Source organism: Castanea sativa, chromosome 2, assembly GCF_040712315.1.
Source record: "Castanea sativa cultivar Marrone di Chiusa Pesio chromosome 2, ASM4071231v1".
Taxonomy (NCBI): Eukaryota; Viridiplantae; Streptophyta; class Magnoliopsida; order Fagales; family Fagaceae; genus Castanea; species Castanea sativa.
In genome coordinates, this window is record NC_134014.1 from 22907749 (window position 1) to 22933700 (window position 25952).

The 25952-nt window shown below is 36.7% G+C and overlaps 1 protein-coding gene and 1 non-coding gene across 2 annotated transcripts; both read right to left on the minus strand.

The window, feature by feature from the left end:
* Window positions 1-8611: 8611 nt before the first annotated feature.
* TRNAS-AGA (transfer RNA serine (anticodon AGA)) lies at window positions 8612-8693 on the minus strand. Its single transcript has one exon. It is a non-coding gene; the product is annotated as a tRNA-Ser (tRNA).
* An 11895-nt stretch (window positions 8694-20588) lies between these two features.
* On the minus strand, window positions 20589-24266 carry LOC142623192 (uncharacterized). The gene is made up of 3 exons (XM_075796588.1): window positions 23973-24266; window positions 21535-22860; window positions 20589-21292 (listed from the first exon to the last, which is right to left on the minus strand). The coding sequence occupies exons 2-3, from the start codon at window positions 22716-22718 to the stop codon at window positions 21178-21180; spliced, it is 1299 nt and encodes a 432-aa protein (XP_075652703.1). The 5' UTR covers window positions 22719-22860; window positions 23973-24266; the 3' UTR covers window positions 20589-21177.
* Between the last annotated feature and the right edge of the window lie 1686 nt (window positions 24267-25952).

The following is a 25952-nucleotide window of genomic DNA, read 5'->3' on the forward strand; positions in this document are numbered from 1 at the left end:
TATTATTCCCTATTAGGGATGACTTTACTTTGGACTGACCACCGTAGGCAACTTTGATTTTTTGTCCACCTGTAGGCGACTTTGGTTGTTGTCCTTTCATCTTGGGGATAACTTTACTTTGGACCGTTCACTTGTAGGCGAGCTTAGTTTTCTATCCACCCGTAGGTGACTTTGGTCGTCCGTCCACCTGTATGCAACTTTGGTCATCGTCTGTCCTTCTTGGGGATGACTTTACATTGGACCGTCATCCCTTAGGTGACTTTGTTCGTTTGTTCACCTGTAGGTAGGACTTAGCTTGCTATGAGGATCTGGTGCCAGTCGGTGTTTTAAAACGTTGATCAATCCTGTAAGGATGAGGATTAGGTGCTCCTTGGCTTCCTTGATCGTTGGTCCATCCCATAGGTAGGACTTAGTTTTGGATGAGGAACAGGTGCCCGTAGGCATCTTTAATCGTTGGTCCATCCTTTTGGTAGGACTTAGTTTTGGATAAGGGTAAGGTTCCTATAGGCATCCTTGATCGTCGGTCCATCTCGTAGGTGAGACTTAGCTTTGGATGAGGATCAAGTGTCGTTGACATCCTTGATCATCGGTCCATCCTGTAGGTAGGACTTAAATTTGGATGAGGATTAGGTGCCGTTGGCATCCTTGATCGTTAGTATCCTTGGTTGTCAATCCATCCTGTAAGGATGACGATTAGGTGCCCGTGGGCATTCTTAGTTGTTGATCCATCCCGTAGGTAGGACTTAGTTTTTGATGAGGATTAGGTGCCTGTAGGCATCCTTGATCGTTGGTCCATCCTGTAGGTAGGACTGAGTTTTGGATGAGAATCAGGTACCATTGGCATTCTTGATTGTCGGTATCCTTGGTTGTCAATCCATCCCGTAAAGATGAGAATTAGGTGCCCATGGGCATTCTTGGTTGTCGATCCATCCTGTTGGGATGAGAATTAGGTACTCGTCGGCTTCCTTTCGTAGTGTTTAGCCATGAGGTCTTGTTGAAGTGTTGGCGCTTATCGCATGCTTTTACATAGGGTTGTACATCCTTCTTCATGGTAGGCCAATATACCCTGGTCGTACATGCTTGTGGACCAACAATCTCGCCCTCGAGTGGTTTCCACACACCCCTTTATGGACTTCCCTCATGACGTAGTCTGCTTCGTCGGAGATCAAACATCTTAGGTATGGTCGAGAGAAACCTCTCCCATCAACACATAGTGCGATGTTCGAAATTTCAACCTTCGGTACGCGTTGTGGTCGTCTAGAAGCGTCCCATTCTTAAGGTAGGAGGTGATGGGAGTCATCCAACCAATACCTGCTGGTATCACTTGTATTTCTAATTCCTCAGTGGCAGGGGAGTGTTGGGTGAAGGATAGTAATTAACAACCAATAGTCATGTGGTTGGTAGATGTGGCCTTGGCCAATCGATCAACATGTTCTTTTTCTTCCCTTGGGACTTGTACAAATTCTGCTGCAAAATTTTGATTTGTCTGTCTCTTGACAAGGCTAAGGTACTTCTTCATCCACTCTCCTTTGGCTTCGTAGTCTTTGTTGATATGCCCGATGACAACTTGGGAGTTGCTATGGACTGATGAGGCCCCAGCTGCTTTGGCTAAGTTGAGTCTCGTTAGTATGGCTTCGTACTTAGCTTCATTATTGGTCATCAGGACTAGAGTCGAATGGCGCATTCTATGATGTCCCCTTCAAGATATTATAGGACTACTCCAATCCCTCCAACATGTCTGTTGGATGATTCGTCCGTTCAGACCTTCCATAGGGCTACCCCCTAGCCTTCTTCCTTGTTCGTCGTAAATTCTGTGATGAAGTCAACTAATGCTTAGGCTAAGGGGTTTGTTCATCTGGATTACTATGGTGTGCGCTTGGAAGTATGGCCTAAGCTTGAGGGGTGCTGTGATTAGAGTGAAGGCTAACTTCTCCATGGGGAGATATCTTTCTTTTGCTCCCCTAAGCACTCGGCTAGTGTAGCATACGGGTAATTGCACATGATCCTTCTTTTGGATGAGAGCTAAACTATCAACTGTGGGGGATACGGCCAAGTAGAGGGAAAGCTTTTCATCGGGTTTGTATGGATTGCGGAGTGGTGGAGATGCAGGGTACACCTTCAGCTCCTTAAATTCACGTTGGCATTCATCGGTCCACTCAAATGCTTTCATCTTGGTCGTCCTTTTCTTGGTGATCGTCCATCAGGGGATGGTCATTGTTACATTCGCCACCGCCCTATTCGTCATTTTGATGGTTCAAAAGCTATTCGTTCTGCTGGCCCAACTTTCGTTTTAGCTCATGATTTTGTTGGGTAAGTTGCTTAACCGCCGCGGTGATGGTTTGCACTTGCCTCTCCAAGGCGTTGGTCAGGTTTCGAGTCTCTTGGTTGATGGTAGCCATTGATCGTTTGGACATGCAACTCTTTGTCTTAGGAGCGGTGATATGGTTGATCACTTGGTTCCCATAGACAATGCCAATTGATGATGCACCAAAATTGTTAGTGAGTTGATTGTCCATACACTTGCCAATGGGTGCTCTTGAAGAACAAAATAGAAGAACCAATCAAAAGGCACCGGTGAAGTACCGGCCAAAGACCCTCCGAAGGTTAAGTCAGTGATGAAAGAATCTCCAAGAACTCAATAGTGCAAGAGCTAGAGAGAATTCATGTACCTTGCTTTGTGAGGGCTTTGGGGTTTTTATAGTAGCGTAGAGCTAACCTCAGTTTCTTGATGGGGAAGGTATTTCCTTATGGAGAAGATCTTTTCCAGCATCCATAGATCATGAGATTCTTTCCTTGTAAGGATCCCTCAGATTACAGAGGAACGTAGAATGCAAGGCATTCCCATATTAGGTTCCTTGGAGACTACTCAGGTCACGTGGATGCCATGTGGCTTTGCCACCCGTCTTCGTCGGGTCCGTCCACCTTAAAGAGTTCGTCCCCATTAAAGAGTCCGTCCACTTCAAAGGGTCCGTCCGTCTCTCTGCTTTTTGTTCAAGATGAGACTTCGTCTACCAGGTCTTTGACTGTCAGGCTATCTGGACCATCTCTAGGTATTACCGTTGCTTTATTATTAGCTTAGCAAATTGGATCCTTCTACTATGGGATTTATCCCTATCAACCGTCAAGGCGGAGCATGTCGAGCGATGTCAAGGAAGGTACCTGATGACCGCCGGGTCCTTGATGACTCTTTGGTACTTGACAACCTATTGAAACGTGACGACTGTTAGGGCGGTGCGTGCCACTCAGTGTTAGGGAAGGTATCTAAAGACCATTGGGTACCTGAAGACCCCTTGATACTTGACGATCCATTGATACGTGACGATCGTCAGGGTGAACATGTCGCGCGGTGTCAGGGAAGGTACTTGACGACCGTTGGGTACCTGACGACTCCTTGGTACCTAACGACCCATTGATACATGAAGATCATTAGGGCGAAATGTGTCGCACGGTGTTAGGGAAGGTACCTAGCGACTGTTGGGTACCTAATGACCCCTTGGTACCTGACGATCCATTGATACATGATGACTGTTAGGGCAGAACGTGTCGCGTAGTGTCAGGGAAGGTGCCTGAAAACTGCTGGGTACCTAACGACCCCTTGGTACATGACGACTAATTGATACGTGCTGATTGTTATGGCAGAGCGTGTTGCGCAGTGTCAGGAAGGGTACTTGACGACTATTGGGTAACTGACGACCCCTTATGACCGACGATACTTTTGGCGACCGAAGAATCTTTTGGATGCTTTTGTTAATCGAAGACTCTAGGGTGTTAGAAATTTTTTTCTAACTGGTGAAAATATTCCCTATCAGCAAGAATACGTAGAGAGAATAAAAAGAAAATGAATTTTTATTGAAGTTTACTATATATAGGATGATATTCTAGTTAAAAGCATAACTTGCATGGCATGTGATAATATTTTCTGTCTGGCCATCTAATGGAATGGTAATAGAAGGATCAATTTGGCCTTTGTCGAAGTTCAAGAGCTTCTAATTTTACATAGAAGAATAAGATTAGTTTGATTTTTATCCAAAATTTTGAGAATATTTTTACATTTAGGCTCTACTAATAGTTAAGTCAAGATAGCTTCTCTTGCGACATGTATTGTCTCTTCTATAAATTTAGAACAATCTAATGGGTTGTGGTTCCCTTTCTTATTCTTTTTGTTAGAAATATAGGATTATGAACTGATGGTTTAATTCTTTAAACTTCACATTTTCTTGAGGGCACATGCTTCAGCTCAAAGTCACATGTGAACTCAAAAGCATTCGAAGATTGTAGAGGCACAAATTTTTGGTCCCCGACCCCGAGGAGGTTGTCTCGGAATTCCACAACAATAGTTTACACAACCTAAACTAACAACAAGGAATAAATACTCAACAATGGGAAACACAAGCAGTGGATTTCTATCACCATTTTTGGGATGATTACAATTACAAGTGCTTAACTTGAAAACTATATTGTTCCCATGGTGACACCCTTAGTGTTACTGTTCTTCTTTTCTTTCTCTTTCTCTCTCCCAAAAGATTTTTTTGATCCCCTTTACCTTACCTCCCCTATCCCTTTTATAGCTTCAATCCTTGCTCTTATCACTACAGCTATCATGTTGCTTCCCAAAACCTTAGGGATATTTTTCTCTACTTTATCGGATTCCTCCTCTCCTTTATCTTGGAACTCTGACTTTTGGGGTTGCTGCTACTATTCAGGTTGTATCCTTACATTTAATGTGGCAGAGCTGAGGTAAGAACCTCATCATTGTCTTGGAGGTAAAGATATTCAATCTTCTTGCATGTTCCTGAACCTTCCCGTGGTTCCAAGAATCCTCTGGTAATCATACGTGGACCATCTAAGTCCTATACCTCGAGAAAAATATCACTTCATTGTCTCCACAGGAATTAATCTTCTGCCTCAATAATCTTTCCCGTAGCGCTTGGAATAACCCTACAATTCTCCTTGCATGATGCGCTACCCATCGAGCTTTCCTTCTGAACATATGTTAGGCCCAACTCTTTCCCGTGGCCCAGTTGCTCCCTGGGCTTCAGGCCTGGGGTGTGACTATTCCACTCCCCACAAAGACAATATCCTTTGTATGAACTAAATCAGGAACGAATATTAGTGGTGGCTTTGACTGCATACATGAGTGGATTGGAGTAGTTTATGAAACAGTAATTGGAAGTTTTTTCTTCTTGAAATTGTCCAAATGCAAATTTCTTGAAGTTCGGTTTAAGATTTCTCTTCAAAAATAGGGTCGTTATGCTTATTAAGAAAGTTATAAGAAAGCTAGGTGTATTTTTTAAATTAGAAATTGTTCAAAGATATGTTAACATGTATGCATTTTTTAGATCTTAACACATTGAAGTAAAGCAACAAACATAATTACATCCTTTAGATTATATATGGTGTTTGGGTTGTTGTCAAAGGTGTTGCAGTATCCACAAACTTGGTAAAAATCCAAGCTTGGGTTGACAAACTCATAATCTTTAGGGATGGGAAATATAACTTGACCCGTGTGTACCCAATCCGACCTGACCCGACCCCTTAAATAATAGGGTCGAGTTTGGATTTTAAAAATCAAACCCGAGGTTTAGGTCGGTTTCGGGTTTTATGAATACTCGGCTTGAACCTGACCCGTTTACACATATAATATTAAAAAAATTAAAATTAAAACCCTAGTATCAATACACTCTTTTCTTTTCAGAACTCATTTTCTAAACCCAACCCTCACCTCTCTCTCTCTCTCTCTCTCTCAGCCTCACGGCCTCACTCTGCCTCACCGCCCCTTACCTCTCTCACTCTCACTCTCGTTTTCTCTCAGCTACCCCTCACCCAGTCACCCTTACTCTCTTTCACTCACCGACCCACCCTCACTCTCATCACGTGGTGGTTGTTGTTTGTCACGGAGGAGCACGAGATTGTTAGATCGGAGAGAGATTAGATGATCGGAGGACAAAATTGTGTTTCTGTTTGTAATTCGTGTTTTTTTTTTTGAGTGAAAAATTTGTAATAACAAAGAAGAGAAAAAAGAAGAAGAAGAAGAAGCTGATTTGTGTTTTTGTTTGGCTTTGTGATTTGTGTGTGTGTGTGTGTGTGTGTTTTTTTTTTTTTTTTTAAATTTTATGAGTGAAAAATCTGTATTAACAAAGAAGAGCAAAAAAAAAAAAAAAAGCTGATTTGTGTTTATGTTTGGGTTTGTGATTTGTGTTTCTGTGGTTGTGATTTTTGGATGTAAAATCTTTCTTTTTTTTTTTTTTTTTTAATGTTTGGGTTGGATTGGGCTACGACTTTAAATTAGGCCCAGAAGTGGTTGGACGGGGCCTGACAGGGCGGGTTTGGGATTTTTTTAAAAACCCGTTTATTAAATGGGTTGGGTTCGGGTAACAAGGGAGGATCCGCTGGTTGGGTTCGGGCATCAAAAACCCCGAGACTTGAACCCAACTTGTTGTCATTCCTAATAATCTTCAACAAGGGAAGCATTCCAAAGATGAAATAACCATAGCTCTTATGTAATAAAAAAAGAGAGAGGGAATACTCCGACTGTAGAACGAAATAGTTTCCTGAATACAATCAATCTATCACAGAACTTACTGATGATGATTTGAGAGAGCATGAAAAAATCTTGAACAAGACCATATTCTTCAATAACTGTTTACTGATCCCGCAGCATCTAGGAATTCGAATTTCCCGTTGATATAATGTGTTTTTTTACGCGGATAGGTCTCTGGCTAGTCTTCCTACAATGCTATTTCTTGGTATCTTTCCTATAAGGCTCCCCCTTACAAGCAATCAAATAGACAAATACCAAATATTAGTATCTTGCATATGAATAAAAACCGGAAGGCTGTACTTCCAATTTTCTCTTGCAATCAATGTTGTTTTTTCCTTTTTTCTTTTTAAGAAAAAAATTATTCTCCCTTTCAAAGCAAAATCCTAATCTTCGTTAAGAAGTTGTGCAACTTCATTTCTAACCTTTGGCCTTCTCCACTTTATAATTTTTTTAAAATAAAAAAACCCCTTCTTTGACTCTATTTCGTTAAAGCAAAATCTTGATCTGCCATCCCTAGTTCCATCACTCCATGGCATCACTACAAGAAGGAAAGGAATTAGGCATTAGAAATGTTATCAAGGAGTCATATTATATCAAGGAAGTCAATACCGTACCGGAGGCTGTACCGGTTTGGCCACCGGTACGATATATTTCGGATACCGGTCAATACCGGTGTACCGTTTCGGGTTTACCGCTATTTTATATATATATATATATATATATATATATATATATATATTATACACACACTAAAATCTCTAGAACCATGGTTATAAGCATATAATATTTCACTTATATTATAGTAAATATAAAAGTTTATCATAAAATATTACCTCAATTCAGAAAAAATTATTCATAGTTTTAAACTTTAGTATTAATTAAAAGGAAAAAAAAAAAACACAATATAAAAAATAGAAAGTTTAGTTGTTCATTGCATACTAAAAAAACAAATAATACTAATAAGTTAGTGTAAATAAGTTATTATTATGTCCTTACAAAAATTCAAAAATTACAAAAAAAAAAAAATAAAAAAAAAAAATTTTTCTGTACCGGCCGGTACGTCCGGTATTGGCCGGTATTGCCCGAAATTGGCCGGTACGCGACCGGTACGGCCGGTATTTTTTCCGGTACAAAATAGAAGTGTACCGGTACCGGTGCACTGACCGGTACGGTACGTACCGGCCGGTACGGCCGGTACCGGTACGGTATCGACCACCATGTATTATATGGAGAATATCCGGATTGTGATTAAAAACTTTTTTTACTTCAAAGGCCGAGAATAAAAGTGTTTTTAACCTCATTCACTGTAAGTGGTATTGCACAATACAATAGTCCTAGTTATTATGCCAAATCTCAATTCAAGGACATCTATTTTTAGGAATACACATCATTTGTTCTATTTTTAGTGTTTCATTTTATGTTCCACCAATCATAATTTATCACATTGGTGGCTTTATGAATTTTTTTTAGTGTAGTCATTAAGAGCATTCATATTAGTCCGTATAAAATGGCATAAGAGCTGAATTTCGCACAACCAACCACAAAAATCATCCACATCAACTTATGTATTATTGTGCAAAATACATTTATAATTACAATAACTTTGCAAATATACATGGTTATGTTCATATGCAAATTTATTTTTTAATACTTTCTTTACTCATATATATAGAGAGATAATTTGGGAGAGTAGTAAAAAATTGATAAAGAAATAATATTTTAATAAAATGTAGTGTAAAATAGATAATTTGATATGTTTTTTTTTTTTTGTAAAGTGGTTATATAAAATAGAAAAATTAAGTTTTTATGCTAAAAATATAGATAAGAATTCTTACGCTAGAAATTTTTATTATTACTCAACTTACTAATTTTTGTAAGTGTTTACCATTATTGGTCTTTGTAAGAGCATTTTTTAGTGGGACATTTTTTTTTTAGTGAGAGGTTTTTTTTTTTTTTTGAGACACATCTATATATAGGGGTTTTTTAGTGAGAGGTAAAAGTCTGGTTCAAGTATCAGTGGAAATTTCAGAATCATTTGTAGCGAAAATATAAATTGGATAAAAAACCAAACGTGAGCAGCAGGATTCGAACCTGCGCGGGCAGAGCCCACATGATTTCTAGTCATGCCCGATAACCACTCCGGCATGCCCACCTGATGCAAAGATTAGTCCATAATCCGACATTATTTGCTATGCCTGCCTACCATTGAAAAATATTCCAGTATTATAGAATCCAACAAAACTTATGAGGCGCAGTTCTATTTGGTATGTACTGCTCAATTTATGGTTTCCTGTGTAAAAATGAAAAGTAGTGTGTTTCTATGTTTGCACTTAATATATAACAATAGGATTTTGTTTATCAAGTTGGATAGGACTCCTGTTATAGGAGTAATACGATGCTGAGGAGGAAAGCTAGGCTATATATGGTTGTGAGTTAGGTCGTTTCACTATTGAATTGAGTTTAATTATGGTGCTGGTAAACACCATGTGTTGCTATGAGGGGAGTTCAATGTATTTGAAATGAGAATCTTGATTGCATCTCTTGAGAAATGATGCAACAAATGTTGGTACGTACTTTAGATGATATCAACAATTGTTTGTTCCACATTTTTCACCATTAACTGAAAGGATTCAGTTGTTTTTCCATTTTTCTGTGAACTTTGCTCTTGAAGTAATTTATGGTAAGTGAACCTTTTAGGCAGATTGCAATTTATGCAGTGTGTTAACACTTATTTATGAGCAATTAAACTTTTTTTCTTATATAAAAAAATATAGAAAATAGATTTGAATCTACAAAATTCGCTCCATGATAATTATTATTTTTATCATCAAGTCAAGATACCAATTGATTTTTAATGTAGGTAGGATTTGATTTTTTTTAGAGAGTTTTAACGTATGGCGTCCGTTCCTAATGATAGCTCTTTTATCATCAGACCAAGACACCAGTCGGTTTTTGGTGTAGGTGGAAATTCAACTTCAGATCTCTTATTCAACTATCATAGATTTTACTATTTAAACTAACTGAAACTCATAGGTAGAATTTGAACTCAAGTTCCTTCTTCTAAGACAATAGACTTTATAAATTGATCTAATTAGAACTCACTATAGTGGTCTAACTTTTGTTTACTTTGTGTAGGGAGTAAGATGATAATGCCAAAGTGAAGATAGCATTCCAGACTCTCCTGACTTATGTGAAATGTTGTTAGAAATCCTAATAAGGAAAAATTCAAAGAAACTAGACTCAATAACTAAGGTTATGTTTGGTAACAAGTTTTGTTTTCTATTTTTAAAAACTTGTTTTCTTGTATTTTTGAAATCAAAAACATATTTGGTTAGTTGAAATTAAAATGATAGTTTTTTGAAAAAAAAATAGAAATTATTAAAATATGTTGTTATTAAGATTTAAACTCTAATGATAACTCATTAAATGAGTTAGATTCATTAAATTAAATGCGCATTTTTATTAACTTTTGAAAATTAGAAACTGAAAATAGCATTTTACATGTTTTCAGTTTCCTTCACAAATTTAGTTTTGAGAATAGTTTTTGTTTTCCGTCCGTTTTGGATTGCCAAACAACTTTTTTAGTTTCAAAAATAGAAAATTGTTTTTAAAAACTGAAAATAAGGGAAAAAAACAGTTACTAAACATACCTTAAACTATCATGTTAGTATTACTTCTTAGACTAGTGTGTAGCCTTTTGCATATGCACAGGTATAATTAAAAAAAATCACAATTATATGGTTCAAATTATATATATGTATATATAGAAGATATTCAAATTATACATGGTATTAGCTTACATTTTTTTTAAACCATACATTTCTAAAATATATATAATAGTTTCTCGTTATATATATATGGATTGGTTGGTTCGTACCGGTGAGAGGCAGGGAGAGTAGAAGAAAGTGAATGCGAATCGAGTACTTACCTTGTGTTGAGGCTCATTTGTGAAAAGCCTAGCAGCAGGAAGAAGCCCAACAATATGGGCAAGAAGAGAGTTAGTGGATTGATAGGAATGAACCTTTAACAACAGGAATAATGGATTATAGACCCATAAAATAAATAAATAGGTCTTGAGAAAAGCAAATTGGCCCAGAGAAGCCCAAAGGAGAAAGTAGTGAACCCATGGGCATTATGTAATAAAGAAAAGCAAGAATGAGCCACGACAGGCCCGATGTAATGAAGTAAGAAAGAAAGGGGTTGATGGAAAGCCCATGAACCCTAAGGATGAAGGATAAAGTAATTGGGTCAAGGAAGCCCAAAAGAGTTAGCAAGGTGCCCATGGGAATGCAAAATTAGGAAATAGGTCGAGGATGCCCAAGGAAAGCAAATGGGTGAAGGATGTCTAGGGAGAAAGAAATGGGGCAAAAGAGCCTACAAGAAATGTAATGGATTGGGAAAGCCCAAAGTTGCATGAATGACCATACGGAGTCATTGAAAGAAGGACGGGCAACAGGCCCAAAGATGCCCAGCAAACACGGGTCCAATAACACTGTGGCAAGAATAGCAGAATGGTGTGGCAAGAATGACAACAAGACTACATATAGAGCAAGTAATGGATTAAAAGGAGAAACCCAAGCAAGGCCCAGCCCTTGAAAAGAAGCAAGCCAATAAGGAATGAAAGACCAGAAGATGGTTCACACCATAAGAGGTCAAGGATGGGTGGCAGAACGCATAGACGAGCCCCAAACCAAGGCAAACACCCGAGCAACAAATAGGTTTTTGATGTACACAGCAAGTAGAGCACGCGCAAGACCCAGACACTACCAGCCTGTACCCAGCCAATACAGGAGTGGTGGGTCATGGGTCAAAGGTAAAAGAGGGTATGGTCTGGCGGTTGGGAGAAGGGGAAGCCTATTCTAGGGTTCCCGCTCAGGCTCTTTAGGGGGAAATGTCTTTCTAGGATGACATACCACCCAAAAGAGGGAGGATGAGCTGGAACCACTAGGTGCATGCCATGAGGGATAGGAAGAGAGAACACCCGCACTGTGGCAAATGAGAAGGCCACAGTGAGCAAACAAACAAAACAACCCTCTTTGTCTGGTAATGGGGAGTGGCACAACCAGCATTAGTAGGTGGTGGTGATTGGGACATTGACAAACCAGTGGTGGTCGGCAAGGACACCTAGACCAGACAAAGGTTGTTAAGGGGTAAAATGGTAAAAAAAAAACAATCGCGGCAGGTAGTATATAAAGGGCCTTTGCCGTGCATAGTAGAAAAAGAAAAAACGATAGCAATCACCACAAGAGTGATTACCATCATGTTGCACAAGAAAGCACTAAAGAAAAGAGAGAAAACAAAAAGAAAAAATTGAAATAGTAAAATAGGGGAAGGAAACATAGAGTTAGAAAAAGAGCAAGAGAGAGTAGAATGGTAGGCATGCACCAATTGGTTTTCTCATTCTCTCCCTCTTAAAGCCTACCTTTGGCTAAAGAATCCTTTTGGGCACAAGCCATTCTGGTCCGCTCCCTCAAAGTGTGTAATTTTCATGGCAGGATCCTCTTGCAAGGTTACTCACATTGAGAAAATGGTTCCCTCCTTGGCCATAGCCCTGTGACTAAACTGAATGTGACAAGCTAGTTATATTCTTCTTTAACTTCACTGATTACTGCTACCGTTTCTCCTCTAGGCTTTATTATTATACTTCCAACTTGTTCGTTTCTTTTATTTTAACAAAAGATTACTTACTTAGTTTGCCTAACAATAATGTATCTCGCTTATCATTATTTTTTTGTACCCATTTCGTTGCAACTTTCTTCTGCGGCAACTTCACCAGCCATTGGCATATGACAAAAGTTTCAGCAAACACAGGCATAGTTTGTGCACAAACTGGACTAAAGTGAGTTGCAATTAGACCGGTCCCGACTCTCTTATCTAGAATACTTGGGCCCAACACAGTAGGAGGCAATCCAGCCCAAAATCACAAAAAGGCTCACCACACCTTGTCACACAGATTCAAGTAGATGGCCACCTCCTTTCTAACTTCTCCTCACTAGTCATTGATAGAGCCTACCTGCAATCCCAAGCCCTACTAATGATCCAAGACCCCGGATGATGCGTTTCGATACGCTGAAGATCACGAGGTCCACCATCTCTTAAGTGGCTTGCTCACCCCTTCCCTCATTCTATATATATAATTTAGAATTTAATTGGTTTTAAACTCTTCAATTTTTGCACCTAATAATTCATTTTCCACAAAAATTAAAAACTTAGATAGACACATGGCGGAAAATTGGACTTCAATTGAAATCCAACTTAGGATCTAATTGTATTTGGACTCTTCAATTTTTACACTCAATAATTCACTTGGCATAAAATTAAAAATTAAATAGGACATGTGACGAATCCAATTAAAATCTAATTAAATTTTCTCTAAGCTTTGGCTATTAATATATATATATATATATATGAGATGGGTTCAAGTTACACCTAGCGTGACTCTTATAAACTTACATCTTTCTTACACCATAGATTTCTAAGAGATCTAATGGTTAAAAAAACACCATTAAATACTATTGTTTTCCTTCTTATAACCTAAATAATACTAGCATTCTCTCTCTTTCTCTCTATCCTTATTTATTACTTTCCACCAAATAATATTTTCTTCAACAAAATCTAACAAAAAAAATTGAAAAATAATCTCATTTCATTTATTTCACAAAACTACCCCCAAACAAGAATCAGCAAATGACTTTCAACTTGCTCCTTAAAAATTAAATGCCTAAACTTTGCTTCTTATCTATTGTGTTTGTAGTTCTCTCTCACTCATTCCATAATCACTCATTCACTTTTTCTTTACATCTAATATCTATAGTTTGTTCTTATTCGTTTTTATATCAGTAGTACCTGTTCATTGTCCAATAATCCTATTTGGCCAATCCCAGAAGTAAAGTAGCGCTAATTGCTCATATTTTCTAATCAGATTATTTGGCTGAATTTTTTAGATGGAAATAAAAATTTCAAGTGTTCAAGTTTTAATTGGGTTTTGTGTAATTGTACAACTTTCACTCTTTGAAGAGGGAGTATGTTATGATGAAAAGGTTCTTCCTAATCATTCAAGGATGGATTTGCCAAACTATTTAAAGATTTTATTTATTTTTCGAAGTTTTTTGGCGAAACTACAACGTTAGTCCCTTAAGTTTACCTTGTGTGCGCAATTGGTCCCTCAAGTTTCAAACAAGCACAATTAATCCCTTAAGTTTTAAAATTGAGTTCTATTAGTCCTTTTACTAATTGCTGTTAGCGGTGTTACTTACGTGGCTAACGGAACAATGACTTGACATTACTTTTAATGAAGTGGTTTTTTTTATTAATAAAAATTACAAAATAAATTTAACGTAAGAAATTCGCACACCGGTAAAGGGGAGAATGACAACCACCAGCGACAATCCAAGACTAAAATCAAAATTAAAAAACTCTATAATTTCTTTTTCCTTTAAAAAGGTCATCACCTCAAAATTCACAAACCCAAAAAACAGTAACAACAAGAAGCCCCAGTTCTTTATAGATGATAGGATGAGAGAATGATTTCATGACATAGAAACAATAAGAAAGAAACAGGATCAAAGACCAAGATGGCGTGTTTAGCGGTAGGGATAAGGGTCGTTGGATGTTCTCACATAGTACGAGGAGGAAGCTCATTGTCTTTGAGATTGGAGGCTTTGTCTTTTTCGAAGGTATCAGTGGTACGGATGGGTGAGGCTAAGGGTTTGTTGGTGAAAGTGATGGCGGTGGTGCCAAAATTCAAACGGACGCAGAGGAGAGAGAAGCATCTGACGGAGATGATAGAGAAGAAGCCAAATGAATTGTCGGCGAAAAAGTTGCCAGAATCTGAAGAAGCTTTGATAGAGATACGTAGAGAACGAAAGGGGTGAAAAGAATGAGAAATTGAGGATTTGTAAGTGGAAGTGAATGCAGAGAAAGAAGACGAGCGAGAAATTGATGGGATCGAAGCCAAGGGCGAGATGCACAGAGCGGAGGTTTCTGCCATTAGAGAGAAAAGGATAGAGATTCCTTGTAGAGAGAGAGAGAGAGAGAAATTAAAATCAGTTACTACTAAATCAAAGATAAAAGAAGTGAAAGAAGGGGAAGATTGGGAAAGGTGAAAAACTACAAATAAATTAAAATATTGAAGAAAGGAAAAAAAAACTTAATGGCAAAATTAGTTACTACTGAATGCATTTGCATGAATCAATAATTTTTTATTTTCAATGTTGTCACTTTCTCAGATTGCTAAACCAGCATTTTATTTTGTAATTTTTATTAATAAAAAAAGCCATATCATTAAAAGTAATATCAAGTCATTGTTCCGTTAGTCACGTAAGTAACACCACTAACGGCAGTTAGTAAAATGACTAATACAACTCAATTTTAAAACTTAAGGGACTAATTGTGCTCGCTTGAAACTTGAGGGACCAATTGCGTACATAGGGTAAACTTAAGGGATCAATATTATAGTTTCACCAAGTTTTTTCAACACTTTCATTGGATGAATTTTTAATGTATATATTAATGTCATTTTTGGTCAAGAAGATTTTTTTTTTTTTTTAAATCGTGAGAAGGACATAAAGAATTCAAGTAATTTAATGCACAATTAATTTACATTGAAATATTTAGAAATTTCTTCTTTACTTGTTGCATCTTACCGCTTTCTCAACTCTCAAGCTTTCATGATGCAATACTTTGAATTATTTTAATTTTATGAAAATTTTAATTTAATTTATCGATTAATCCATTATAACTTTGTTAACCAAAAAAAAAATCTTGAAATATGTTTGTTCAGTTAGTGTTAGGAAAAGGATGGGTGACCCAAAAAATAGGAGAGCCTTTGAAGCATTATTGTTTTGCTTTGTGATTAAACAAATACAGCAATAAGAGTCCAGCTTTTAGCTTAAATAGAGTACCATGAAGCTTTCCTTTCCTCTCCTCTCTAGTCTCTAGCTATTTATCACCCTGCAATTTGAACGTATCTCACCACCATTACCCGTTAAGACATCAAGTTGACCCATCTTCACCATTGCAGCAGCAAATTTGCTCCTCCTAAGCATGGTGCTCCTTGCATTTGGATTCACTTGGTTTGTGGTTGCTGCGTTTGTCATGAGTGTTTGGTCTGATGTGAACAACCCTCGGTTAGCCAGAATATTCGTGTAGTAGCTTGCATCTGTGATTGTAGGGCTAGACGGGTCCATGAAGAAAACTTTTAAGCATTTAGGGTCAGTATTTAGTCACTTAAACAACTTTTAAGCATTCCCATCCGATTTGATTGTTTAGTGTGAAATAGGCTCAAATTTTAAAGTTTTTTTGAAGTTCCTTTATTTATTTATTTTGAGGAGCAAATTGAAAGTCATTTGACTCTTGTTATGGGTAGTTTTGTGAAATCAATGATTATGAGATTATTTTTCAATTTTTTTTGTTAGATTGTGTTGAAGAATATATTATATAGTGGAAAGTAATAAATAAGGAAAGAGAGAAAGAGAGAGAGAATATTATTATTAATTAGGTAGTAAGGTGGAAAACAATAGCATTTGATGATGTTTTTTTAACCGTTAGATTTATTAGAAATCTACTGTATAAAAAAGGTGTAAGTTTATAAGAGTTACACCAAGTGTAACTTGAACCTCTCTCTCTCTCTCTCTCTCTTTATATACATATATTAGTTGTACATAACTACATTTAGTTCAGTCTAAGACCAATAAAGCCCTAATTCATTATTGGTTACACATTTTAGATCGTTAGTAGAAAATTCCAAAATAAAACAAGTTTTGCCCACTTTGATATTTTAGGTACACAATCGGTCATACTCCCTCCGTTTCATTTTGATAGTCCTATATTCTATTTTGAAAAGTCAATCACACAAGATTAATAACTTTCTTATCTGGACTTTAGCTTGTTTAAAAGTCGATAACTCATTTTTTTGGACTTTAGCTTGTTTAATAAGAAAATAGTTTGGGTCACTTTTGTTCTTGGATTTTCCAAAAAGATAATTCAATGTTCAGAGCATCCGCATCAGATAGTAGAAAATAAAAAAAGAGACTAGTTTTACACATTTTACCCAAAAAAACACCCACATCAGTGTTTGCATAAGTTTGTATATATCCAAAAGTGTTACAGTAACCGTGTATATATGCACTATTACTGTAGCTTTCTATATATTATTACGATATTTTTCTCTTCCCTCACATTCTCTCTCTTCCCCTAATTCTCTCTCTTCAAGCCATAATCTCTACAATTGATCAACGCAACCCAGCACCGCCAACCACACACAAACCCACCACCGCAAATAGACCCACCATACAACCACCACCGCCAACCACCACCACCACCACAACACGAACACACCACAAAATCAACCAAAAATAAAACAAACCCACACACAGATACACCACAAAATCAACCAAAAATCAAACACGCCCACCCACGAACACACCAACAGAGACAGAGAAAGCATTGTTGCGAACTTGTGGCTAAGGGTTGGTGCTTGGAAGTTGATTGGAACGACTCTTGGTGCTTGTAGAGGAGATTAGAGTTTTTGGGTCGATTGGATCAAATCTTTGTGGATTGGTGCTTGTGGATCGGTGCTTGTGACCGTGAGGGAGAGAGGGAGAGGCGATTTCAACCAAGAGGGTAAGAGGGAGAGGGGAGTTTCATCCATGGAGGTGGCAGAGTCTTCAAGAATGGAGAGAGTTTTCAGATTAAAGGGAGTTGAGATAAATAATAATAAAAAGTGAGAAAAATGACTATTTAAATAAAATAGATGGTAGAATAGATAAACTAATGTAGGTGTTTTATAAAAGTTGTTGTGTAAAATAGAAAAAAGTTTTTTTTTTGTTGTTGCAAAATGGACAGAAATTTCACATCCACTAATGCAGATGCTCTGAGAGTTTTGTAACTTGTAGTGTTGCTCAATTCTCCCGGGAAAGAGAAATTGGATCTGAATCCGCCTCAACTTTTTGTTGTTATGGGGAAAAATGCATTAAATAACGTTACTAAGCAAAACCAATAAAATGAGATTCAGAATCATTAAACTTTTTTCTTAAACATGCTACCCAAAATAATCTGAAAATAGCCAAAAGGAAAAAGGTGTTATCTTCTTTAGTGACCGACTCACTTCTAATCATTGAATGATTGGACAATCCCAATCACCTAGGTATTATGAAGAGTCTAGCACTTAATCTTTGATCCTCAAAATGGGTTACATGCCAATGTCCTAGTTGACAAATTGAACCCTTATTAGATGTGGATTTTTTTTTTTTTTTTGTAGAAAAATTTATATTGAATTAAATTGTATTTTTATTCCCTACACACATGAAAAATATCAAAGCAAGTAAAGATTAATAATTATCACATCTATAAAATGTAAAGTAGTTTCTAAACTTAAAAATTAGGGTAATTAAACAAAAGCATAAATCCACACTAAATTAATAGGGAAGTTGCATTTTGCACCATAAACTTTGAAAACTTACAATCATCACCCCAATTATACCATAACATGTAATTACCACCCTAAAGTTTGATTAAATATTAAAATTAATGGTCACACGCAAATCAAGTAACCATTAAAAAATGAGTTCTCCTTTTTACCCTATTACTAGTTAATATACTAATTTACTCTTATAACTTGCTCTATGGAACCTTATGAATTGTGCAACTTTTTTTGAAGGGAAAAAACAATTGTTTTTGTCCTCTTCCTTGGTCGGGGAAAAAAATCTCCATCCATTTGTTGGAAGGTTTATATCTCATTGTGAATAGAATTCAACACTATAGAGTACTTTTAATGGTGTCCCGTAGCCAATGACATTTAGATTAAATGACATTTCTAGTATTTCTAACGGAGAGAAGAAGGGAGGAGCTTGGCATGGTCTTCTGATTGGAGGTTTTGCCATCAAAGAAAATGGTGGTGGGAAGGGAGGAGCTTAGATAAATGTTAAGCTTGATTCAATTATGGAACGAATTTCTACGGTGAAGGAGGAATTTTTTTCTACTAAGAAAAAAAAAATCAGGGTTTTTTTTTTTTTTTTGGGGGGGGGGGGGGAAATGTAGCCAAATAATTTAGAAGAGAGTAAGAGATTTTTTTTTTTTAATAGTCACTTGACTTGCATATGTAGGTTAATTTTAATAGTTAATTAAACAATGAGATGCAATTTGTATGTTTTGGTACAGTTGGGGTGGTGATTACAAGTTTTTATAGTTTGGAATGCGAAGTGCTAGTACCATCATAGTTTAGGGTGGATTTGTGCTATTAACCCTTACAATTACACACAAAACATGAGTCTATACATCAAAAAAAAAAAAAAAATCTAGTTATGAAAAAATTTGACATAAATTTTAGTTTTAAGTACATAAAAAGGACATGCAAAACATATAATTTAACAATGAGATTTTCAAAAAAGAAGTCTACAGAATCTGCTTAGATGTCTCATAGGTTGTCTCATAGGTGAGAATGGTAGGAGTTGGGATCCTATCTTCCTAGTAGCCTAGTTTGCATATAATAATTCAGTCAATAGGTCCACAGGAGGTGACCTTTAGACCTTCTACCTAAGTTACTACACGCAAGGGATTTTTAGTCTATAGTATAGAGTTTGCTAGTTACATGCATGAGTTGCATAAGGAGATCAATAAACAACTTCATGCAAGTCATATTAAATATAAAACTCAAGTTGATTCACATTGACATCAATTTTTTTTTTTTTTTGGTATGAGATTCACATTGACATCAAATAGATTTTCATGTAAGGGACTTTGTCATGATATAAATCAAACCTGAATGATATCCTTTAGAACCTGTCATGAAACTATAGGCTCGCAGTGCTGGCACATTCAAGGTATAACAATGTGTTACAAATGCTACTATAGGGTATAGACCTATAGTGGCTTTTTTGTAAAATGACACTATAGGTCTATAGTCATGGTAAAATAGTGATGTTTGTAATTGTTGCAATAACCCAAATGGGCCTATAGTGGCGTTTTTAGGACCTATAGTGGCGTTTCACAAATGCCACTATAGGTCCAGTTTTTTGCAGTGATAGTGTGGTCCAACACTTCTTGGTTCGTTGGCAAGGAGGACAAAGTTTGATTGCACATGTATTACGTATCACACACACCTACAGGTTTCAAAAGAAACGCCATGCTAACCCGGTTAATATGCGGATTGATGATGGAGGTTCATTTGATGTTGCATGATTGTTGCAAGCTTTAACTAACATGGTCGAATCTCTTCCTCCCTGTGGGGGTTTGTGCAAACACCACATGAGGATCATATTTTATCGATATCATTATGTATTTGGATTAGTTTAGACTATTCTCATGGATTAGGAGTTCAAGTTCAGTTAGTATTAGTTTTTATAGATGTTATTTTTATCATTATGATCTATATATATATATATATATATATAACTAAAACTTTTGACTTTTTGTTGACCTCTCCAGACCTTACTATATCATTATCATTTTTTTAAACAAAATTATTTAACTTTTTTAAAACAACATAACACAAGTTTAGTTCGAGAAACCTTAGCAACAATATAACTGGTGAGGCCTAGACTTATCGAACTAAGGCCATTCTAGGTGGTGAAGCCTTGACCGTCCTGCATCACAATTTGCTATTTCAAAATTTCCCATTCACAACTAGAAGTTCAGAACTATATTGACACAAAAGGGAAGGACTCAAATGAGACATTTAAAAGGTTAAAACCATTTTAAAACATAGGGTAAAGATTGAGAACCAAAGTGATAATTAAACCGATTATTTTTTTCTAGCAAGCTCAATGCCTAATTTCTCTTGATTGCTCCTTGCCTGATAACATCTAAATTATACTCCGAATATATCTGATGGAAGGCACATGTACGTCCTTGCTATTGGACTCGGGTCATCACAACCTTCTTTAGCTGATTGACAAAGCTATCCTATTGACCAGATTGAGGCCTCACAAAATTTTGGTAATTCGATCTCATTTTCCTGAAATATGAAAAGAAAAATAAAATGAAACCACTTAGACCCAGTAACAGCAATCATTAATGATGCATAAACTGAGAAAAGGCACAACAGTTATATACAACTTGAAAGAAATATGATTTATCAATTGGTTAATTAACCCAAACCTTAACAGTTGGTTTTTCCATTTATACATCACGATTAGAAGGAGAAAACTCCTTAGCAGTGGTTTTCTTTCAAAAAATGATCATCTCTTTTTGAAATAGAACCATGTCATGATTTAGATATTCCTACCGCCATATCATTTAAAACTTTAAATGACAAGACAATCCGTACACTCTTAAATTCAAAAAATTATCTCAATTTCAAGTGAAGTGACTTTCCTACAAACCGAAACAATACAAGTCAAAATGATCAAACACGTCTATAACCTTACCCTCCCCTCTCCCACCTTAGAAAAAAGCGAAAAATATGTGTATTTCTGAGGTGACCAAATCATAAACTCATGTCGAAATATTCTAAGGTGCATTTCTGTCCACAAAACTCAGGCTATCTTCACCTGCCTTAGTTGCTTTGAATTCATAATAACCACCTTAGCCTGCTTCTAAAATAAGTACAAAAGGAGGCTATCAAGCCTACATATTCAATTCTCCAATAAGATGATTGATAAAAGGCTACAGGAATACTTTTTATATGTGCTCTAAAATCAACGAGACTCCCAATCCTTCAATTTCTTGCTTCCTTTAGGTTTTGCTATAGGTGCATTCATTCCAGCCATTTTTGCGTTGTATTTTGTGCGTAGAGGATCATTGTATGTCCACCTGCTCAACAGACAAATATTTGAGAATTGAGATCAAGAATAGACATGGGTAAAGAATATTCAAGTAACCAAAAGTAGCATAAATTTTTTATTTTTGACTTCACATACACATAATCAAAATATAGAACTGATGTAGCAAAGACTAACAAGAATCAGTAGAAAAGCAAATCGATATCAAAAGTGAATGTATATACGAAATAACAATTACTAATGAAAGAAGAATAATCAAAAGATACAACTTACGGGTTGTCCCAGTCGGTTGTATCCTCATTGACAAGATGAGTCCATTTTGTCCTTCCACTACGACCAAAGTGCTTGACCTGCATGACCTTAGGCAATATTGTCTTGTCCATCTTATCTTCTCCAGTTGGGGCAGAGAAATCCCGAGTGTAAATATTATCTGATCCAGCAGTTGCAGCAGTGTCATCAGCATTTGACTGGAAGAATACACCCTTGTGGTAATATTTCTGCATGAACCTCCATTTCTGCTTTGGTGGTGGAGCAGGTTTTGGATTCTTCCTCTCCCACTCCCTCCTCTCTTCCTCTGTCATGTTTCTCACCCTCTCAATCTCTTCCTTCTCCTTCAACATTGACTCACGGTCCTCCCTATCCCTCTTGATCCTAGCAATCTCCCTCACCTTCCAAGCCTCATACTCCTCTGCCTCATTAACTTCATCATCAGTATCCACATCAGCAATATTTGCCTCCATTTCCAAATTCTTCTGAATCTCTTCATCCTTTCGGATCTCCTCAACCACAATCTGCTTTGTCTGCATCTTCCTCTCCTCCAATCTCTTCTTCTTTGATTCCTCAAGGGCCCGTTCCTCAGCCTCAAGACGTTCCCGCTCAGCAATGGTATCCCTCTCTGACTTGGGAACAAAGACAGGCTTAACCATTGCAATACCCACATGTTCTTCCTCTGAGTCAGTCTCATATTCAGATTCCTCTTCCTCCTCCTCCTCCTCCTCTACCTCCTCCCCTTCTTCCGGAAATGCAGCCTCTTCCTGCTCCTGAAGCAACTTCTCCCTAATTCTTCTTCTCCTTTCCTCTAAAGCATCTGCATCATCTTCCTCCATATCTAACTTTTCCTGCCTTCTAGCTTCCTCTTCAATTGTTGAAACAATCTCAGCTTGTCGAATCCGCCGATGATCAGCTCTCACTTCCTCACGATTATCTATCCTACTCTGAGCCAAGCGACGCAGCCTAGCATCATCCTTCCTAACAATATTTGAGTCTTCCTGACTCGGGAACGCTTGTTCCAAAGCAACCACTCTATCCATCTGAACATCTCCATCTTCATGGGCATCATCAGCCCATTCAGGTGCTCTACCAGGCCAATACCTTTTAACTTTTGTTTGCCCAATTTTTCCCCTAAGTTTATCCCTAATGGCAATTATAGTATCACTAACACCTGCTGTCACCGACATTGTAATTTGTGATACAAGCCCAGAATAATAAGAGTGCCAAAAGGGAAAAAGAACTGAGAAACCCCCCGGCTCTTCCCTGTTTCAAATCCTAATACATCAGAGTTCAAGCCTCAAACATTGACAATTACCAGGTCTGCAAACCCTGAAAATGAACAAATAACAGAAGAATTTAGCATATGTTTTGGCCAATATTGCACACAAAAGAACCAAATAACAACTGAATGTATCCATTATGCATATATATTATTGGTAGAAGCATTCCAATAACAAAAGAAAATATGAAATTCAAGCAGAAATAAAAGAAAGTAACTATTTTTCATCTATGATCAGTTGCACTAAAATTATACACAAGGACATGAAGTGCTAAGAATTGACACTTTATCAGAAAACAGACATTACCATCTCTTCTAGAAATAATTGAAACTCTCAATAACAAACTCTTTGACACTATATCTAGAACAAAAGGGTCCAAGTAATAAAAACATAACTGTGGATTCAATATTGGAATTTTTCTAATTTTGACCCAGTACTAAAACCTCTAAATTAGAAAAACTATTTCTTAGAAACCAAACGCCTCTAATCTGAACTTCCAATGAATTAATCAAAAGTGGGAAAAAAGACCAAAAGGCACCTTTTTTTTTATTTTAAGTGGCTTAAATTTACTATGTCATACCAGTACTTAATTTATGTGTATTTATATGTGTACCTATCTATTTATAACCTGGTGGGCAGGGCTAGATGGTACCCAGTGTTGAACATACGCCAGGCTCCACAATTAACCAAATTTCAAACACAGATAGCAGTTTCTCAAAATAGCATTAATTTTTATTGATATGCGGGTTTCAATTTAATTCCAAAGCTCAAAATGTTTACATAATATCATAATTTAAATCAACCAACCAACTAGACAAATCTTATTAATATTTCTGCCATCATAAATCTACCCAAGAAACCGCATTTTTCTCAGAGAGGGATTTCTACACGATTACAACAAAGTTAACGAAGTGCTTTGCCCTAAAGCATAAATGGATGCCATATCAGAACAACTACTTCTGAAATAATAATCTCCATTGAAATACTTTTATCAAAACATTAATTTACAAAACGACCGACGTAAAATTCTTAGAGAATTCAAATCAGCCTCCTCCTAAGACTAAGCTACCATCTACAACAAAAGGTCGCAGCTCAGCTCCCAAACACCAAGCAAACACAAAAACAATATACTCAAATCATGAATATATTCAGAGAACATACCAAAATAAGAAAAAACCTATTTCCCTTTGCTTTCCCACACTTTCTCAGCACCCAAACACCGAGCATCAAGCAAACACAAGGAACATATACTCAAAATCAAGAAGATCGTTTTTTTTTTTTGGGGGTTAAACGTTTTTGGGATTCTTGAAGTTTGTTTCTGAGAGACTAAAAGAAATGGAGAAGAAGAAGGTTGTGGTACCGCTTGTGTGCAACTTTGTTTCAGAGAGACTAAAAGAAATGGAGAAGAAGAAAGTTGTGGGGGAGAATGGCAGAATGGAGAGGAGGAAGGAAGTGGGGGGAGAGGAGATAAAACATAGGATTATAAACAAACCCAAAACGATGTAGTTTTGTGTTAATAATGAAAAAAAAAAAAAAAAAAAAAAGCTTTTACCAAGCGTTAAACCTGAGTTAAAAGTGTGAACACGCCCATCTTTGCCACTTCGCTCCTAGGAACTTTTTTTTTTTTTATTATTATTATTTTTTTTATAGAGTTTCAAATCTATGGTATCCGTTCTTGATAATAACTATTTATTATTAGACTAAGATATCAATCAATTTTTGGTGTAAGTAAGTAGGAACTTTCTTGATATAAACCAGGTTGGTATTTTTGCATGGGACACTGCAACCGAAACCGAAATATTTCAGTTTCAAGAAATTCAAACAGAAACTGAATCGAAAAATTGGACTTGGTTTGGGCAGTTTCAACCGATTTTTTCAATTTATCGGTTTTTTGCACGCTACTAAGTTAAACTAACCCAAAAAACTTTATTTTTACTAGTTTAGCTATCCATGTTTTTTATGCACACACATTAGACTCAATACTCTATTTCTTACTTCATTTAAAGATTTTTTTTTTCTCTCCTCTCTCCATCCCAGCCACCACAACGCCGCTGCTACCTCAACCCACAAAATTGTACAAATAATAAATAATAAATGAAATTTAACATAAATAATGAAGTTTAACATAAATAATATCGTGCAAATAAGGAATTCATTATTACAAGGACCTATGATTTGCTATGTAGTTGCTACAAGTGCTCTACAAGGTCTGATTGGAGGTGAGAATTAGTTCCTCTATCTCTAATTTGAAGATGAGATCAATGAACTCCGTAAATTCAGGCATATGATCATGTGACACTGGGTCATGGGTAGTTTCATCAAATTGCTCATAATCAAAGCTTTCAGCTCCATTGAGATGATGCTCATCTTCAATAATCATGTTATCATCTTCAATAATCATGTTGTTCAATATTATGCTTGCCATCATAATGTCTTGTAAGAGTTTCAAGTTTGAATAAATGTGCAGCTCCATGAATAATTGCAAAGTGTGCTTGAAGCACCACAAAAGTACTTTTAACTTGTCAAACACTACCTCATTCCCCTTCTCTCCTTCCAATCTTTGATCTCTACAACTTCTCAAGGTATCATGGGATCAAAAATCACTAGGAGTATTTTTTGACAAAGGACTACCAAAATAATTTCTATCCTCTTGTCAAAATTTTGTGTAGCACTTACCTACACTTATAAACTAATCTTCATCTAGAAATACCTTGTGTATTGACGATTACTATTTAGCAGGCCAAACAAGTAAAAATTATTATAGATGTGCTTGTCATGACACTCCAATATGTCCCATTCTAACACCATCGCCACTACCCCTCCTACACGGGTGGTAGAAATTAGCTTCTACGCCAAGTAGTGGCTTAAAATACTTGTTCCACATGCTGGACTTTAAACTGGGTACTCAAAGAATAAAATAGTTTTTTACAAAATGACAGTTTATTATGATTTTAGCCACTATGGATATTTCATGGAATGTTCAAATGATATCATATTAGAGTATTGAGATATAATAATTGCACTCTAGGCTTTATTAATAAAGCCTAGAGTGCAATTATATTTCCATAGCGGTACTTGTTATATAATTAATGGTAATTTTGGGCTTGTTAAGAGTTGACAGATAAGTCTGACGCTCATTGG